The sequence below is a fragment of the Musca vetustissima genome, unplaced genomic scaffold (assembly GCF_032173495.1).
Source record: "Musca vetustissima isolate MV318-11 ecotype Yass unplaced genomic scaffold, APGP_CSIRO_Mvet_v1 utg2253, whole genome shotgun sequence".
NCBI lineage: Eukaryota > Metazoa > Arthropoda > Insecta > Diptera > Muscidae > Musca > Musca vetustissima.
In genome coordinates, this window is record NW_026888442.1 from 569,832 (window position 1) to 589,572 (window position 19,741).

Genomic DNA, 19,741 nt, shown 5'->3' on the forward strand with positions numbered 1-19,741 from the left:
TTGTGAATTGACTTCCAATGTAAAAATGAAAACAAAGTCCAAATTTTTTACATTATACTTGAGAAAAAACCGCTAACTTTCGCCAGCTGGGTGACCTTATTAATAGATAATAGATCTTGGTACGGAACATCTATGTTTTTCATAGTTGTTTTCTTTTATCTTCTTTCCTTCTCATTTGATCTGGCAAATTTCCCTTTAAAAATTCACCGATATGGCAACTCTTCTCATTATTTTTTACGTTTCCCCCTCTTCCCATTCATAACAAACACGGTGTTTTGTCATTCTCCGCCGTTCGTAAACAAAATAGCCGGTCAAAACGATAGCAATGTTTACATGTTTTTGTTATCGAAAATCGATATATAAAAATCGATTTTTCTCCGAAAATCGAATATCATTTATCGGTTTTCATTTCATCAAAGTCGTCAATTGGCATGCACGTGTTATTTTGGTTGAGTTTTTGTTTGGACAAGTCGTCGAAATAGAAGAGGGCAATAATTTCTTAATTTTTCCAATAAATTGAATTAATAATAAAAAGACTGAAAACATATACATATATATATTGTTGTGATAAAAAATACTAAAAAATAAAAGTGAAAACTATTAAAATACATCATGGAATTCAAGGAGACTAGAATTAGGCAAAATATACAGCACCTCGTGTCGCTGATAAAATTCCAATGTGAACAAAAGAAGTACCTGGAGGCATTTTTACAAAAGAAGGTCGGTGGTTTTTTTTGGTTTTCCAATGGCTTAGAATTAATTTACATTTATCATTTTTTTCTATTTACAGTTGTTACAAGAAAAAGATGTTGAAAATTTATTAAAGTTTTTAAGCTCCTCACTGCTGGTGGAGGATCTAACAGTACCCATAGCATTGGCATTCGAAGACTGTTTGTTGTTGTTGGTAACAAATGCCGTGGCTGATAGTGATGTCAACAGCAGCATCTCTAGCGGTTTTAACGATGAAAAGTTCTATGAATATCAACGTAAAGCCGTGGCCCTAGCCAAGCTGATACATTTGTCGTTGAGTGTAAAAAGGTACGATTGATTGAACCGACCACGTTTTTCTGCACAATCTTGACCTACATCAACATCACAGTTTTTAATGATCGCTACCTATATCACATTTCATATCTTATTTAAGATTTAATTGAAAATAATATTGAAATAACTTGAAAATTTTTTTTTTTTCCAAATTCGCCAACTAATTTCCTTTTTTTTATATTTCCTTTTCAGATACGCTCTCACTTATTTCTCCAACAAACCGGCAATATTTTCTTCAAATCTTATGACTAATGGTGTTTCAAATAAAAAATCCAAATCGAATATTGATGAACGCACTCCCCTTAACGAAGAAGTCATAATCAAAAGTTGTTATTATCTACTGAAAAGCAATGTGAATTATTTTAAAGAACTATGGAATTGGTCTGATTTTATTGAACGCTATGCTAATATGGTCCACGATGACAAATCGCCGCCATCTCTTCTAAAATTGTATATAAATCACATTTTGGCGCTACTAACCAATATGAGTTCACAGAAATTACGCTCTCTTAATGCCAATATCCCCGAAAAATTGCTATTGCAATTTGAAGAAGATTTAACGAAACTTACCAACAACAAAAACTCTATACCATATGACACACAACAACAGGATGACGACAAGCGTATTATCAAAGTGAATTTAAATTCTTCTTTGGTTACAAATATCGAAGGAGTCCTCTTACCCATTTACAACAAGGCCAATTATGAATTCTATTCCAAAACTGATGGTTTGCATGATAAAATTGTACGCGTTGATTCGACTAAAGTTAATTTACGTAGCATTGCCTTGGGCACGACAGCTGGAAAAGCTATCTGTTTATCCGGCCCTGTGGGTTGTGGTAAAACCACCTTAGTAGAATATCTGGCACGTAAAACGGGTAGAATATGTCCAAAGCAACAGGAAATCGAAAATGAAATGGATGCAACAAAGAAAAAACTCTCGAAGGAAAATCAACAAAATGGGCACGCCAATATTCCCAAAGTTGGTGTTAAACGTAAAACAGAACCAACACCACCTGCCGTAGATGTTGTCAAGAATGCCGATGAAATGTTTAAGGCCGCTGAAAGTTCGGAACCGGAAAACGGGTTTGTTCGTGTACAATTGGGTGATCAAACGGATTGCAAAACCCTGCTGGGTCAATATCATTGTACCGATGTGCCTGGGGAATTTATATGGTTGCCCGGTGTTTTGACACAGGTAAGTTCAATATTTGGATTGCATTGTAAAATTCAAATTTAGTATTTTGAAATGAAAAAAATCTAATATTCCTACACCTTCTCTCTTTTCAGGCTGTTATGAATGGTTATTGGTTACTTTTGGAAGATTTAGATAGTGCCACCACCGATACCTTTACCGTGTTGAGTGGTCTATTGGAAAATCAATATCTAAGTGTACCCGGTTTTAGGGACTGTGTGAAGATTGCACCTGGTTTTCAACTGTTTGTAACTGTGAGGTAAGTCCACGCATTTCTTATCTCACTTCAAAATTTAATATTTTGAAGGAAAAAAATCTCTGGCGTCATAATAAAAATATTTGAACTTAAAATAAAATGTTTGTGAATATTTTTCAGAAACAACAAAACCTCTTCGAACTCCTCACAAAAGGCCTTGTTCTCGCTATTGGAAAAATATCTGTATACCATTAATATATTACCCCTGTCACGCAATGAATTGTGCAAGGTGGTCAGTACCAATTATACAAAATTGGCCACAGTCGCCAATCGTATTGTTGATGTCTTCCTAACCTTTTCCAAAGGTAATCATGATGTAGCCGATAATTTGCGACAACAAGAAACTGAAGATCGTGCCAATAACACTGAACAATATCTACAATTACCCCACGAAGAGGTGAATTTAAATTCCGTCACCAATTCAGGACGTCTAGTATCCACCAGAGATTTAATTAAACTATGTCAAAGATCAAATCCTGTATTCTCTGTGACGAGTGCTGAATGTGCCTATTTTGTCTTCCAAAATGCGGTGGATATTTTCTGCTCCTATTTACCACATAGCAAGGAGAAAACCAAACTGATCACAAGTATCGGTGCCAAATTGGGAATTATTCAATCGCGGTGTGAACATTTTGCCGAAGAATATAAACCTGAAGTGCAGTTACAAGCTGATCGCATAAAAGTTGGACGTGCTGAACTGCAGGCAAGGTCACCAATTGACGATGTCGTCTCCACATCCGTGACGGAACGCGTAGAAGAGCAAGCTTTGAAACGTTTTAAACTGACCAATGGCTCAGAGAAATCCATTAAGGCCACACAGAAGAAATCCGCCACCTTTTCATTTACTCGTTTGGCATCGTGTTTGCTGGAACGTGTAGCAGTTTGTGTGGCGAATGCCGAACCCATTCTATTGGTTGGTGAGACAGGTGTGGGTAAAACTTCATCGGTGCAATACTTGGCAGAGAGGACAAAGCACAAACTCGTTGTCATTAACATGAATAATCAGTCGGATGTTTCTGATTTGGTGGGTGGTTTCAAACCCGTCGATTTGGCCTGTGTCATTGCACCTCTACGTACCGAATTCGAGATACTATTTCGCAAAACATTCAACCAAGCCAAAAATGAAGCATTCCTCACGAAGTTCAGTATTTGCTATAACCAAGGCAATTTCTCTATCGTTGTTAAACTGATGCTAAAAATCGTGCAATCAGTATTTGAAAAGTCCGAACGTAATGAATTGAGAGATAAAGATTTGCTCCTGCTACCCAGATGGTTAGATTTGAAAATTAAATTGCATAAACTCAACAACCAACTGAACAAATCGATAAATATATCCTTTGCCTTTATTCCCGGATCCCTGGTGAAATGTATCAAAAATGGTGACTGGGTGTTGTTGGATGAAATTAATTTGGCCTCAGCCGAAACGTTGGAATGTCTGTCAACAATTCTGGAACCCGAAGGATCAGTGGTGCTGCTGGAAAAGGGCGACTTTATTCCCGTTAAAAGACACCCTGATTTCCGTATCTTCGCTTGTATGAATCCCAATACAGATATTGGCAAAAAGGATTTATCTGTGGGCATTCGTAATCGTTTCACCGAATTCTTTGTGGATGAAGTCTCCACGGAAGCGGATTTAAGTCTATTGATATCGGATTATTTGAGTGCCACCGGAATACAAAAGAAAAGTGTCATGAATATTGTAAAGTTGTATAAAAAACTCAAACAATTGGCCAAATTGGAATTAAATGATGGCCTTGGCAACAGACCGGTGTATTCGTTGCGTACGCTGTGTCGTTCTTTGGCGATATGTGCCAAGAATTTATGTGGCTCCATAGAAAGGAATCTTTACGAGTCATTTTGTTTGAGTTTCCTTACACAGCTGGATCCTGTGTCGCACAATGTGGTCGAGCATTTGATAAAAGAGGCAATGTTAAGCAATGCCAAGGCCATACTTAGCCAAGGTATACCCAAGCCAGGAGAGCAGTACTTAAATTTCGAAGGATATTGGATACAACAAGGACCCAAAGAGGTGGAGGAATGTAGCAATTACATTTTAACAGACAGTGTCAAGAATAATCTGAGGGATTTGGCACGTATTATCTCCATTGGAAAACTGCCCATTTTGCTGCAGGGTCCCACATCGGCTGGTAAAACTAGTTTAATCGACTATGTTGCAAGACGCAGTGGCAATCATTGTTTGCGTATCAACAATCACGAACACACCGATTTGCAGGAATACATTGGTACCTATACCGCAGATGCTACCGGAAAGTTGTCCTTCAAAGAAGGCGTTCTCGTACAGGCCATGCGTAATGGTTTTTGGATAATTTTGGATGAATTGAATTTGGCTTCAACGGAAATTTTGGAAGCTCTCAATCGTGTTTTGGATGACAATAGAGAGCTGTTTATACCTGAAACCCAAACGGTCATCAAGGCCCACCCCAACTTTATGCTGTTCGCTACACAAAATCCTCCTGGTCTCTATGGTGGACGTAAAACCCTATCACGAGCCTTTAAAAATCGTTTTATTGAATTGCATTTTTCCGACATACCACGCAATGAATTGGAAATCATTTTGGAGAAAAAATGTCTCATACCACCCTCGTATGCCCGCAAAATGGTATCCTGCATGATGGATCTGCAAAAGAATCGAAAAACAACAACCAAAAATGTATTCACGCTGCGTGATCTCTTCCGCTGGGGTATACGTTATACATTGGCAGATAAGAAGCTTTTGGAGGATGGAAATTACGATTGGAATCAACATTTAATTGAGGAAGGATACTTGGTATTGTCGGCCAAAGTTCGTAGCCAAATTGAAATTGAGATAATTGAAGAGGCTTTGTTTAAGAACTTTAGAAAAAAGATTGATTTGTCGAAGTTATTTGATGCCAAATCGGAAGCTACACCTTCGCCTGTGACCAAAGATATTATCGAAGCCATAAGGAAATTTACTCAACGTTCGGATATTGTGTGGACTCGCAATATGTCCAGAATGGCCGTGCTGACAGCCAAAGCTTTGCAATTCGATGAACCGGTGTTGCTGGTTGGTCCCACCGGTTGTGGCAAGACTACGGTGTGCCAGATATTGGCTGCCATCAAAGGTGTTAACTTGAGAATACTCAATTGCCACATGCACACGGAAGGAGCTGACTTTTTGGGTGGTCTGCGCCCCTGCCGCACCCAGTCGGAAGGCGAGAAGAAATCAAATGCCAAACTATTTGAATGGACTGATGGTCCTTTGATTCAGTGCATGCTGGAAGGTTGCTACTTCATGGCAGATGAAATCTCATTAGCTGAGGATTCGGTATTGGAACGTTTGAATTCAGTTCTGGAACCTGAACGTACCGTGCTCTTGGCTGAAAAGGGTGGCCTCACCAAATCCTCAAGTGACACGGAGATTGTCAGTGAATTTTTGGTCAAAGCCAAAGAAGGTTTTCAATTTTTGGCCACCATGAATCCTGGTGGAGATTTTGGTAAAAAAGAACTCTCGCCCGCTTTGCGTAATCGTTTCGCAGAAATTTGGTGTCAACCGTCAGATTCCCGGGAGGATCTGATACAAATCGCCAGTAATTGTATTTTGAATGAACAAAAGGAACTGAATCTGGATAAAAATGAGGTCGTGAAAATTGCCTCCTTCATTGTGGAAGTGGTATTGTATATTAAGGATGTGATTGAGAAGTTCAAATATTCGGTTCGTGACATTTTGGCCATGGCCAATTATTTGGTGAGAAATAAATCGCTTAGCTTCCCCGAGAAGGCTGTCTTTGGTTTGGAAACAATATTCTTGGATGCTTTGGAAATGTTGACCAATGACAGTATGGATAAGGTGGAAAATCTAAGGATGCAAATTTTGGAATATGCCATTAGACAAGCCAATGTCATATTGAAAGAGAAATTTTCCCTCGGTGAACTGAAAGAGAAGAAAGGAACAAGTGTTGAATATACGCAGGACAATCGGTTTGGCATTAAACCCTTCTTCATCGAAACGAATTTGAAACATCAAGGCGAAGTGGTTACAAAGGGACAAGATTTCCTGTTCGATGCACCCACCACAAAACAAAATCTGTTCCGTCTGCTGTCGGCCTTGTCTTTGCAAAAGCCCATACTCTTGGAAGGTCCACCGGGTGTGGGAAAAACTTCAATTGTGGAAAATGTGGCCCGCGCCATTGGCTACAATATTGTGCGTATTAATTTGTGTGAACACACCGATTTGGCAGATCTCTTTGGTACCGATTTGCCGGCTGAAGATAATATTCTAAATACGCAACAAGAAAATGGAGAGACAAAATCTCCACAAATTGGTTCATTTGTGTGGCGTGATGGTCCCTTGTTGTCGGCCCTTGAAGCTGATCACACATGGATTTTATTGGATGAATTGAATTTGGCACCTCAATCGGTATTGGAAGGTCTCAATGCCATATTGGATCATCGTGGTGAGGTTTATATACCCGAATTAAACAAAACATTTGCTCTGAATAAACAAACTAGGATCTTTGCAAGTCAGAATCCCCTGAAACAGGGTGGAGGTCGTAAAGGTTTGCCACAATCCTTTTTGAATCGTTTCACCAAGGTGTACGTAAGGAAACTTACCACCGAGGATTTGCTGCATGTCATTGAAGGCAAATATGAAACAAACTTTGCGGAATTGAAACAACAATTCATCGAAACATTGCCGGCAGACAAGTCGAATGGAAATTTATTTGATATCTATAAATCGATGAAAGCCAATTCGGCACTAAACAATGAATCCTCCGCACAAGATGAAATAACCTTTGATATTGCATTGCGTTTGGTACGCTTCTCGGAGACATTGGATCGTGGCATTACCACCATGGAATTTGGTTATAGAGGTGGCCCCTACGAAATCAATTTACGTGATATTCTACGTTGGTGTGATTTGTTGATTGGTCCCCAAACGGGCTACACAGTGCGCAAACAATCCACATTCCAGCAGAATTTCGAACATTTCCTATTGGTCCTGTACGAACGCATGAAATTGGTCTATTATCAGCGGATGCGTTGCGAACAGGATAAACAATTTATACGCAATGCCTTTGCGCAAATATTCCAATGCGACGTAGACTATTTAAATGCTATTTCCGAAGATGTTAGTTTATATTGGACCGATGATAAGATTTATATAAATGATATAGTCTTGGAACGGGATACAAAGCCATTACGTTCGTCAAAGGATAATGGCGATTCGACCCTGCCATTGCTATTGGCCTCACAACGTGAAACATTGAAAAATGTCATTGAATGCCTGCATATGGAGAAACCCGTTTTGCTGTGTGGTTCCACCGATTCGGGAAAGACGAAAATTATTGATGCTGTCTGTTGTCTTTCCAATCAATTGTGTAATACGGACAATATTGATGACTCCGTTACGGGAAGTTTTCAACAGGTGTGTGAAAGATGAATTTCTTTTCGAATTCAGTATAACTTTGGAAGTTGTATTTCCAATAAATCTTTGAGATTTAATTTCAAACTTTGGTAATATATGTGATTATTTCCTCTTTTCAGATCGATTTGAATCGTCATCTGGAAGAGATATCAAAACAAGTGGAATCGATATATTTGCACTACATACAAGATGCCATTCTCGACTCATCCAGCTCTAAAAAAGATCTTATTGATGTCTATGATGCATGGAGCAATTATAGCATTTTATCAAATGCCAAATGCGGTAAGATATATATCTTCAAATATTCCAAACTAGAATTCAAAATATAACTGCATTTTTTTTTTTTTTTTTTTTTTTTTGTATCACCCACAGAATTCCGCAACAAATCTGTTGTATCCGAAGAATTAACAATTTATCGCAAACGTATTGCAAATCTTAATATTTGCATCGAGAAATTGTGCCAACGCCTAACGAATGAAAATGAAACCTCTTTGGCGGAATTAAAACATTTGCAGAATCTATTACAACTACTAAAGGCCCATGTGGAAAATGCTGATACCCTCAACACTGGCGGCTATTTTGAGTGGGTTGATTCACAAATTGTGCGCTCGCTGAAATATGGCCAATACATTTCATTGGAACATGTTAATTTATGTTCCTCAGCCGTATTGGATCGTTTAAATCCCGTTTTTGAACCCAATGGTTGTTTGATGATCTCCGAAAAGGGTGTATCCAAAGATAATGATCTTACCGAAGTTGTAAAGAAATCACCAAATTTCCGGGCCTTCTTAACCATCGATCCTAAGAATGGTGAACTTTCTAGGGCCATGCGTAACCGTTGTGTAGAATTGGCCTTGACCGGTAAAGGCTCCTTGGATTTGGATGATAAACGTTTATTGGTCTACAATCAGGGAATTTATGATGTGGATGCCATCAACACTCTCATTGCCATACACGAGGGAATTTCAGGACTAACTGAAATCAATAACTTTAGTATTTCCCATTTGATACAAATGGCTTTCCTGGTGGCATCTTACAAACGTATAGGCTATCAAATGCACCGGGCAATTTATGTCAGTGCCATGGAGGTATATGTCTATTCAGCCCACATTGATTTAATGGGTTATGGTTTGGCATATTATCAAAATAAACTAAGAGAAATTGTTGCTGACCTTTCGCAAAAATATGCCGATTTGAAAGTTACCCATCCTGAAGGACAACAACAAGAAGATTATTTCAAAGATGTTTTGATGAATTGCAGCAGTCTCAATGAAACCTCAATGATTAAATTACAATTGGTACCATTACGCATTGCCTTGAACCAGGGTATTACATCGACGGCCGAATTAAAACAGATTTTGGAACAAGTCTTCGCAGGGTTCGCACAAACAAACATTGAAAACGTGGAACTTACAGCGCTTCGCAAATATGTTATTTATATGTTGTATGAAAGCAGTTCGGTAAAAGATTTGAAACTGCGCCACCTCATGCTTAGCCAGTTATTAGAACGACAACCGGAATTGAAACAATTATCAGATGATTTATATGAAAGCATTAAGTCTGGTGTCCAAGAACTGGGAATTGACAGTGTATGCCATAATTTACCCTGGAATCCAAAATTATATTCACGTATACGTGATTATAGCATGGAAACATTAGATGTGCTAAACAACAAATCCCTGGCACTTAGCTCAACGATGATTGTTAAAACTTTGTTGACGGAAATCCCCCATGAAGCTGTCAACAAACTCAGCAATATCAATGCCATAACATATTCCCAGGCTGTGGCCAACAAAACCATAACCGATAAATTAAATAATGAATTTTTACAAAACTATTCAAAATTAATGGAGAATTTGGAAAATGTTTTAAAATCTTCACTGAAACAAGGACACATTGATATGAAGAACTTTGTTAAACTCCATACCTCCGTGTTGTGGTTCAATAGACTATTGGCAGTATCTAAAGGAAATATTTTCCTCAACAAAGAAGTCAATGTTGATCTGATGGATAAACTTCAATTACATTTTAAATGGTTGGATAAGAAGTTAATTAAAACGATCGAGCAGCTATTACCGGAAGATGATGCATTGCTGAAATTAAAGCAGAGTCTGGAGATTGTTCGTAACTACATTGAAAGTGTCAAACATCCATTGAATATTGTTCGCAAACTGTATGCCAAACAGCTGATGCAGTTCCAGCCATTCTATAAAGAGGATCAGGTAAGAAAAGTTATGTTGTAAAATGATATCATCATTTTTATTTGACACTCTCTAATATTCCAAGGATAGTGGATCGTAAAATTTTCGAATAGTTTCTATGTTACAGCAAGACTATGAAATGTGTGGGGAGAGTTTGTTTCTGGATTAGATGCTAGTTTAATAACAAATACTCCATGTTTAAAAGAGGAGTGATGGAATTGCTAATAAATGTCCTTTATTTTCTATTTTCAGATCAAACTGTTCACCATTACCCAACAAATGGATCAATTAATTCAATTGATACCACAATATGGTAGTTTCTCAGCTGATGATGTGACAAGGAAGTTTACTACCCTCAACTCGGATAACAAACGAAAATTGCAGGCCTTAATACAGCGATTCTACAAGAAATATGATTTCACCAAGTTCAATGAAATCCATTTGAACGGTGGTGAAAATGCAATACCCGAAAATCTTAAACAGGAATTACAACGTTTTATCAATAACTGTTCGCCAGATGACAATAACGGCGAACGAGTCAATGATATTTCCCCCGAAGAGATCGATGAAATTGAAGAAGAATTAAAGAAATTGGCCGCTTCTCTAAATGTGGACCAAGCCGATGAAATGCATGTAGATCAATTTTTGGAAAAACCTCAAGAGATGAATTTATTACTTTTGGCTCTGAGGGAGTACTATTTACTGAAATATTTCATGGCAATTTTACATAACAGAGAGTTGAAACAACTGCCCTCAATTAACTATGAATACTGTGAAGAAGTTGTTAGCCTTAATAACAATGCCATGGCTTTATTGAATACCCTAAATAGCAAACAATATGAAAATTATCGCCAAGTGTATCAAAATTTGGAATCCAATTTAAATACACCCGAAAGTGTGCAGCAGTTCGTTAAATATTTAAATGGTGGTTATCGTCAATTTACATCGTTACAAAGATTATTGGATAATGCCCTGATACGTCTACAAATGTCAAGTATTAGTAACCAGGGTGGTTTTATGTTGGCCCTTCGCAATAACGAAGACATCTCCAGTATGTCGGTGTATCAAGGTCCATCGGTTATAAATACATTGTGTGATTTACTGTTGGCTTCTGATGGTGGCTTTAAGCCGGTACCTCTGTGTAATTTGGATTTATGGCGAAGTTCTTTGGAGAATTTAAATCAAATTATATGGCATAATTCGATGATCATGACCAACAGTTATTGTGCCTTGGAGAACACTGGCAAGGTGGCATTGGCCAAAGCTAAACGTTTGATTTTGGAAATTGGTTACGTCCAACAGTTGGCAAAGGGAAAAGAAGAAGTAATGGATGCTAGCAATTATATGAATGGTTTCCAGAAATTATTTGCAAACCTAAAGCAACAAGTCTCCAGGGTGGAGGTTGATTCCTCCACACTGCCAAGTGTACACAAATCCCTGGAAAATCAATTGAAATTATTTAACTCCGGCATTTTAACTACGCTAAGTGGAGCCTTGGAATTGTGTCTGCTCACCTTTACGCCCCTGATCGATCCTGTTGAAAAAAGCCGCTTGAAAAACAATTATCTTTTGGAAGATATCCAATGTCTATTGACCATGTCGGCGGCCTATGAATTCCTAAGAATACCCATGAAATATAAACACTTGGGTCAAGAGATCTACGATTCTTTGCAATTCGACATGGAAGAGTTGAAACTGAAACAAAGCAAATTTGAAGAAAGAGTGGCGCTGAGACCCAACAAATGTATCTACACCAATTTGGTCAAGGATCTTACACATTTCCTCAACACAAATTGTGATCCAAATGTGTTGTACAATTTCCTGGAGAATATAAAACAAATATGGTCCCAACTCACAATGGGCGATAATGGTGCGCAGGGTTCCATTAATACGTTGGATGGTTGCAATGAAATCATCAACAAACTTGATTTGTGGTTGGCCAATTCCCAGAGATTCATACATCACACCATGAAACCTTACTATGGCCATTACCAAGATTTTATGCAGCCCATCGAATGTGCCATTAATCACTTGAGTTTGGGTTTCCAAAATCTTAAAACGGCTCTCAGCCAAGTCAAGGAAGCCATGCTTAGCAAGGATAAGGACCAGGTGAATAACGTAAATGCCAATGGAAAACTGCATTTGGTATTGGAGAATATTATGGAATTCCCCAGTAGTCAAAATTTGGCAATTTACAATGTCAACTCGTCGAGGGATATTTTGCAAAACCGCTGCCCAATCTTTAGTGTTCTGAACGAAGTGCCCGGCAGTGAAAGAGATTACTTCCTCTTGCTTAAGGCCAAGTTGTTGGAGTTGAAGAATCGTGTAAACATCTCCACTGTCATCAGTGAGGAGTTGTACAAAGAATTGGACTTTGCCTTCAATATTATCAATCAAATCTGGCAACAAGAAGAAGAACGAAGGCGTCAAAAGAAAAAGGAAGACGAGAGCCTGTATGCCACCAAAACCAAATGTCAAGATGAAGATGAGGAGTTAATGGAGCTGCAAGAAATCGAGGAGATGTTCCCCACCGGCTTGCAAGAAGATTTCGGGGAATTTGTTCAGGAGGATACGTTGGAAAAGGTTATGAAATTGGATAAAAAGAAAACCGAAAAATTGAAGGATTTAAAATCACCCATTGTTAAGGATGAGGATTACGGTTTCATTGCCACTACCTTTGCGGATATTTTAATCAATTACACCCAGGCCTATTATCATCAACGTAATAAATCCACATCGACAGAGAAACTTGATTTTGTCGAGTACTACAAAAAACGTTTGGCCGTCTTTTCGAGGATCTACAATAGCTACAAGGCGGCAGTGAATGAGATTATGGACGGTCAGTGCTACAACAGTTTATGTTTCAGCATTAGCCTGCAACAGGATTTGTTGAACGATACCGGCAATTATAAATTACCACAGAAACAGCACAGCTACAATTTCTATAAAGATTCCAATATCAGTGAAATACTCAATTGTACCGATGTTCTGAAGGCCATAGAAGAACGTGTCGACAAGGAATTGGAGCTGTATCCCGAACATGCCACCCTGTTGGATATTAAGAGAATTATTGCACGTATACGACTGTTGCCCTCCACGGCTTCGGTTGTACGTTTCAATACCGGCTTCCAGTTGTTGAGGCAAAAGGTTGCCCAATGGAATGAAGTGGCCCATAAAAATAATCACTTGAAGGCCGAAGAACAAGAAATTGCCGAGTATGTACAACGTTGGACCCGTTTGGAATTACAGTTTTGGCGCAACTGCATGTCCCAAACCGAAGAGAAAGTGGAGACATCAGCATATAAATACTGGTTCTTTATATACAATCTGTTGCAAGAATATTTGGCGGGTTGTGAAATTGACAGCTCGCTGAGTGACATCAGGGAAACCGAAAAACGTTTTGCCAATTTGGAAACTCAAGAACCTGATTCTTCCTCGAAACCAGCTGCCGATTGCAAATCCAAGGTTGAATTAAAAGATATTTTACAAATCCTCAGGCAATTTGTTGAGTCCTCGTGTTATGGCGATTTTGAGATACGTTTGCAGTTGCTAATGGCCTTCGAATTGTATTTGCACAATTCCCTTAACTACTGCCAAGAAGGGGGCGAGGAAGAGAACCACAAATTACAACTAATTTATGGCTTGAGAAATTTACAATTGTACTTCGCCCAATTTGGCAAAGAAATTGTTGAACACAATAAAGCAATAAGGGGACCCATCGAAAAGAAACTCAAGGAATTGGTTAAAATCGAAAGTTACAACAAGGACTTGTCCTACTTTAGTATGAGAAACAATGTGGCCAGGGTTCATCGCAATCTCAATAAATTCCTCAAGGAATATGAAAAACTGCTGAAGGAAAAAATTACACCCGTATTTCAACCCCAAGATGCCACAGCCAAGGATTATAATATGGCCAATGACAAGGGCAAGGATCTAAGGCAAGACTCGACCATACAATATTGCCGTGTGGATGGTAAATTGTATATGCTGGCACAGAAATTAAAACCCATTACCAACACTGCCCCTGCTGGGGAGGAGGATGAGGATAAAGTGGGCCATCTCACTTTACTCCACAAGGTACAAAAACTCTTTAATACCTCCCGAAATGTGGTCAAGGAAACTGTTACAAATGCCTTGTATCCCAAACTAACGATTGCCTTGGACACTTTACTCAGTGAACAATTGGAAAGATGTGAACATTTGAGGAACCTCACAGTGGATCGTAGCAAAGAAAGACCGAAACAAGTTTTGGAAGCCAAGTCCATTTTGCAGCAGAAACGTAAAGGCCTTACCGATCTCTTTAAGATCCTCAGCAATTTGGGATTGAACTACAAAACGGGTCTGTTGGAGCTGCAGTTGCGCAGTGAATTTGAAGATTTCACCCTGCCAGCCTTTTGCATTAAGACGATGTTAATCCCCCTGGGTAAGGCGAAACGTTTGCAGCCCCAAATCTTGCAATTGAATGAAAACATCGATCTCTACTTCAACAAAAGTGTATTTAAATTGAAACTCTTGCAAAACATTATGCTGACACCCCTGTCCGAATTGGGTCCTCCCAATATTGAAAGGATTAAAGGTTTCGCAGTCGATTTCTTCTTATTAGTACAAAACCAAAGACAGCTACTCGCACAAACTACCAAAAATATATACGACTATCATCTGACTTTGCAACAAATTAAGGAATTGGATTCGTCGATTCAACAAAGCGGCCAAGATTTGAAACATTTGGATTTCCAAGCCCTAAGAGATCAGTACAATATTTTCAAAGCCGATTTTATAAAAATACGTTATGTCTTCGAACAATTTAAACTATTCTGGAATTGTGTACCGAAAAAACAACAACCGGAGAATGCATTATTCCAGGGCAATAATCCACTGCTACAAAATAGCGAACAGTTCAACACCATCCTCGGCTATGCCCAACAAATATTGAAACTTTGCAAGTCGACATTGAAAGACATAATGGAAAATAATCACGAATTCCTGGGTCAAGCGAAAATACAGCGCTATCAGGAAGCCCACAACAGTATCCTAGATATAATGCAGAAATTACTGGAATGTTTTGAAATTGCTGCTGGAGAATTTTTGCCCATTGCTAGGCCATTAATTGATTTAAGCAACAGCCTAGAACAAACCAAGAACCGGCTTCATAAAGAATCCTCCACCTCCTCTGAATCATCATTAATGGAAATAAAAGAAAATTCCTTGGAAAATATTACACCCGAATTGGAAAACATTATCCATTGTATTCTCATGGCTTTACAAAAACTCTACAAGAAATATCCCTCCTCAAAGTCCTCGGAAGAGAATAATGGCTCACCAAAGAGAAAAGAAGAGGAGGGTGCCGAAGATGATTTACAAGAACAACATTTGAAATCGAAAATTTACAATGAACTGAAAGATGATTGGCTGACAATGCAAGTGGATCTGATCAATAGTAAACTTTCGAATATTCTATTAAATCTCAAGCTAACCCAACCCTCAGCGGAAAAACAACAACTCATACAACACTTGTTGACCGTACAACCTCTGTTGGAACAATTCAATTTAATGGCGGAGTATTATCTACTCCAGCAGCTGGGTGCCCATAAAGTATCCGTGAAAATTCTTTCGATTGTCTTGACGGTCTTTGTCGAAATATCCACCAAAGGTTTTTGTGTACCCCAAGACCTCATGCAGGACGAACAGGGCGAGCAGAAGAAAGACCAAAAGGAGGGTGAAGGTTTTGGTTTGGAAGATGGCACGGGAGAAAAAGATGCATCCGATAAAATCGAATCTGAGGATCAATTAGAGGATGCCAAACGACCAGAAGATCGCAAGGAAGAACAAAACAAAAACGAAGATCAGCAAGACACCAAGGAGGAAAAGGGCATTGAATTGAGTGAAGATTTTGAGGGTAAGTCGGAAAAGCCCGACAAACCTGAAGAGGATGATAGTGGGGAATCCGAAGATGAGGAGGAACTAAACAAAGAAATGGGAGAAACGGAAGATGGTGCTGAAAAGCTGGACGATCAAATCTGGGGTGATGACGAAGAGGAGCCGGAAGAAGAAGAAAAGGAACTTGAAGAGGAGGAAGATGGTAAAGGTTCCAAAGATGAAAAGGACTCCCACAATGATCTCAACTCCAAAGATGAACAGGCCAAGGAAGGTGAACAGAACAATGAAGAAGAAACCGGTTTAGATTCCACCAATGATCCCAAAGAGGATAAACGCAAACAACAAGAAAAGGACATTGAAGACATGAAGGATCAGGAACAAGATGATGAACAAACGAATCCCTATCACAATGAATTGGAGGAGCCGCCAGAACCGGAAGATTTCGATATGGGTGATGTGAACATGGACGACAAGGAAGAAAATGAGCAGGACGATGATAAGGGTGGAGATGACAATCCCTTCGACATTGATACGATGAAAGAAAACATGCCCGAACAAGAAGACAAATCACAAGAAAATGATGATGAAAATCAGGAAGAGAATCCCGACAAAAATGAAGACGGTGACGATAGTGATGATTCCGATGAGGATGAATCTGGGGAAAAAGATCTAATGAAGGAAGATAAATCCCAACAACAAGAAGAAGAGGGTGAGGACAACCCTGAGGAGGGTGAACAAGAAGAAGAGGAGGCAGAACAACAAAAACGTGCCGAAACCACACCGGAGGGGGAAGAAGAAGAAAAGCCCAATGAAGAGGAATCGGAAGAAAATAAAGAAGAGAAGCCCGAAAACTATGAACAATCTAAAGACAAAGTCAGTAAAGAGGAAAATATCCAATCGACGCCAGATACTGAGGTTGACGGCAGCAAAGATCAAATGCCAGCCGAGCAGACGGAAAAAGATGTGCAACAGGAGCAAACAATGGACGAACAGGACACTGGGGAGGAAAAAGATGGTGTGGGCCAGGCAGAAAATGATGTAAGTTACAAATGAGAGAGAGACACTTCAATTTGTTGATACAAAAAATAATTTAAATTGTTATATTGTAGACAACTGATGGTGGCCATCAAGGTGTAGCAGAAACCAAGGAGACTGCCACCCAAGAGGAACGCAAAAATGAAAGGAAGACAGAAGAAAAACGTAGACAGGGCCAAACGAATGAAGAAAGAACATTAGGTAAGATGATCTATTAATATTAAATTCAATTTTTATTCAAGACCTAGTTCCAAAATTAATGGGTCATTGGTTCATGCGAGCAACTCAAATAAATAATTGTATATTTCTTATTTTCTTCTCAGGTGAAGCTGAAAAGAATAAAATCAAACAATTGAAGACCATCGATAAACTCAATGAAAAACAACAAGAAGATAAGGCCAACGAAGAAGACAATCAGGAGGAACAGGATCAAGAAATGGAAGCTGATGAATATCAACATGTTAAAGATCCCAAAGCCAACGATATGACAACATTGGATAATGCCACTGAAGAACAATCAAAGAAAATGCAACATCTGGAAGACGAAGAGAAAAAAGACAACGAAGAAGAAAACGACGATGGTGAAACAAATGAAAATATGGATTTAGATGAAGAGCCACCGGTCGGCGCTGAGGATGAAAATGAAGAAAATCTTGAAGAAATGTCAGCTGAAAAAATGGAAAAGAATAAAGATAAACCATCTAAGTCATCCGAAAAGACCAAGGAACGTGCCGAGACCCAAGAAGAAATGGAAATTGAAGGAGAGGTGGTGCAAACGATAACAGTGCCCAGAAGTAATGATACCACAGCGCATTGCAAGTAAGTTTAATCCGTAATTTTAAACGGAATTTCAAAGACAAATTTTAACAAATACGATCGTGACCAGAAAAAATAATGACATTTTTATTAAAATTATTAAGAACTTCTTGGAAATAATACAGAATTCAAATTTTCAAGAAGGGTGAAAAAGGCGCATAGAACTCCCCAGAAACTTCATATTCTTCCTTTCGCAAAAATCAATTCAAATCAATTTATTTCATAAACGAGAACCTAGCCCAAAGAGCCATAAGCGATTCCAAAAACTTCAATACATGGGCTGCTCCAAATATCGTAGAATTGAAATTCTATCTGTATGACTTCGTGGAGAAAAAAATTACAATAAGGGTGGTCTTGACATCGTAAGTCAATCGGGATCAGCCTGGTCAATTACCTCTAGTGTTCGCTTGGGAATGTTTCGGCTTTGTTGTAGAAGGTTCCTGCGAAACCCTAACTCTTGGTCCGACTTTTGTCTTAAGTCGACCTCATTAGCTTCATTGTCACAGGCTATGAGGTGAAATTGATTTCTTTAAAAGTAGCAATCATTGAAGTCACTACATTCGTTTGGTCCGACTTAGGTCTTCCCACCTTAATTTTTTGCCACTACCGAAGCGTGAATTGTCTGTAGCAAGGCATTTTGCTATTTCTCACACGATCTCATCCTTTCCATTGCCAGAGGCCATGGCGATTACGGAGAACTGTCTCCCAACACAATATGTTATTTTGGCTAATATTTATAAAGTTTAAACAAATCACACTTCAAACCCTCAAACCCTTCTGTTTTCTTTTTATTTCCAGCACTGAATTACTTATCAATGACAGTTCAAATGTTGAAGATATGACAACAGCTGAAGCTTTGGAATTGAGAAAACTATATCAACAACAAGTTACCACACAAAAGCCGGTAAGTATTCTCAACAATGTTTCGAGATTCACAATTAATAACAACAACAAAAATCGTCGTCTTACCTTCCACACAGGCCGTTCCCACTTCGGACGACCAGGAATCATGGCAAGTGATATCAAATCGTATGACACAAAATGCCCGCGATTTATGCGAACAATTACGCCTGATATTGGAACCGACCAAATGTACTCGCCTAAAGGGTGATTACCGTACTGGACGTCGTATAAATATGAAAAAGATCATACCCTATATTGCATCTCAATTCCGTAAAGATAAAATTTGGTTGCGTCGGACAAAGCCTGCACAGCGTGATTACAAAATTACCATAGCCATTGATGACTCGAAATCAATGCATCATAACAATTCTAAAACTCTGACATTAGAAGCTATTTCCTTGGTCTCGCAAGCTTTGACATTGTTGGAAAGTGGCCGTTTAAGTGTGGTATCTTTCGGAGAACAACCGCAGATTTTATTAAATCACACGGAGCAATTCGATGGACCCAAATTGGTAAATTCATTACAATTTTCACAGGATAAAACAAAAATTGCAGGACTATTAGATTTTATACGAACAATAAATGCCGAGGAAGGTGCCATGGGTAGTTCAGATAATGGTTTATTCGAAAATCTGTTATTGATTTTAAGTGATGGACGTAATATTTTCAGTGAAGGCAAGATGAAGGTATGTAAAGAAAGTTAAACTTGAAACATAATTTTGTATTTATGTATGTGTTATTTTTTCCAGGTCAAAAATGCCATTAAATTGGCCCGACTCCAGAGAATTTTCCTGGTCTATATAATTATTGACAATCCGGATAATAAAAATTCCATATTGGATATTCAAACAATGGAAATGTTACCGGACAAACGTATAAATATTAAGTCCTACTTAGATGATTTCCCCTTCCCCTATTATGTTATTGTTAGAGATCTAAATCAATTGCCTTTAGTTTTAAGTGAGGCCATGCGTCAATGGTTCGAAATGGTTAATAGTGAACAGTAA

The 19,741-nt window shown here is 38.6% G+C and overlaps 2 protein-coding genes across 2 annotated transcripts in view; both read left to right on the forward strand.

The window, feature by feature from the left end:
• The window catches only part of LOC133336309 (uncharacterized), a 424,576-nt gene that overhangs the window by 49,640 nt on the left and 355,195 nt on the right, over positions 1–19,741 (forward strand). The window lies entirely within an intron of this gene.
• On the forward strand, positions 613–19,741 carry LOC133336289 (midasin). The gene is made up of 13 exons (XM_061544572.1): positions 613–720; positions 791–1,038; positions 1,237–2,242; positions 2,335–2,498; positions 2,616–7,902; positions 8,022–8,184; positions 8,275–10,124; positions 10,356–17,018; positions 17,090–17,216; positions 17,339–17,834; positions 18,630–18,735; positions 18,812–19,420; positions 19,484–19,741. The coding sequence occupies exons 1-13, from the start codon at positions 613–615 to the stop codon at positions 19,739–19,741; spliced, it is 17,085 nt and encodes a 5,694-aa protein (XP_061400556.1).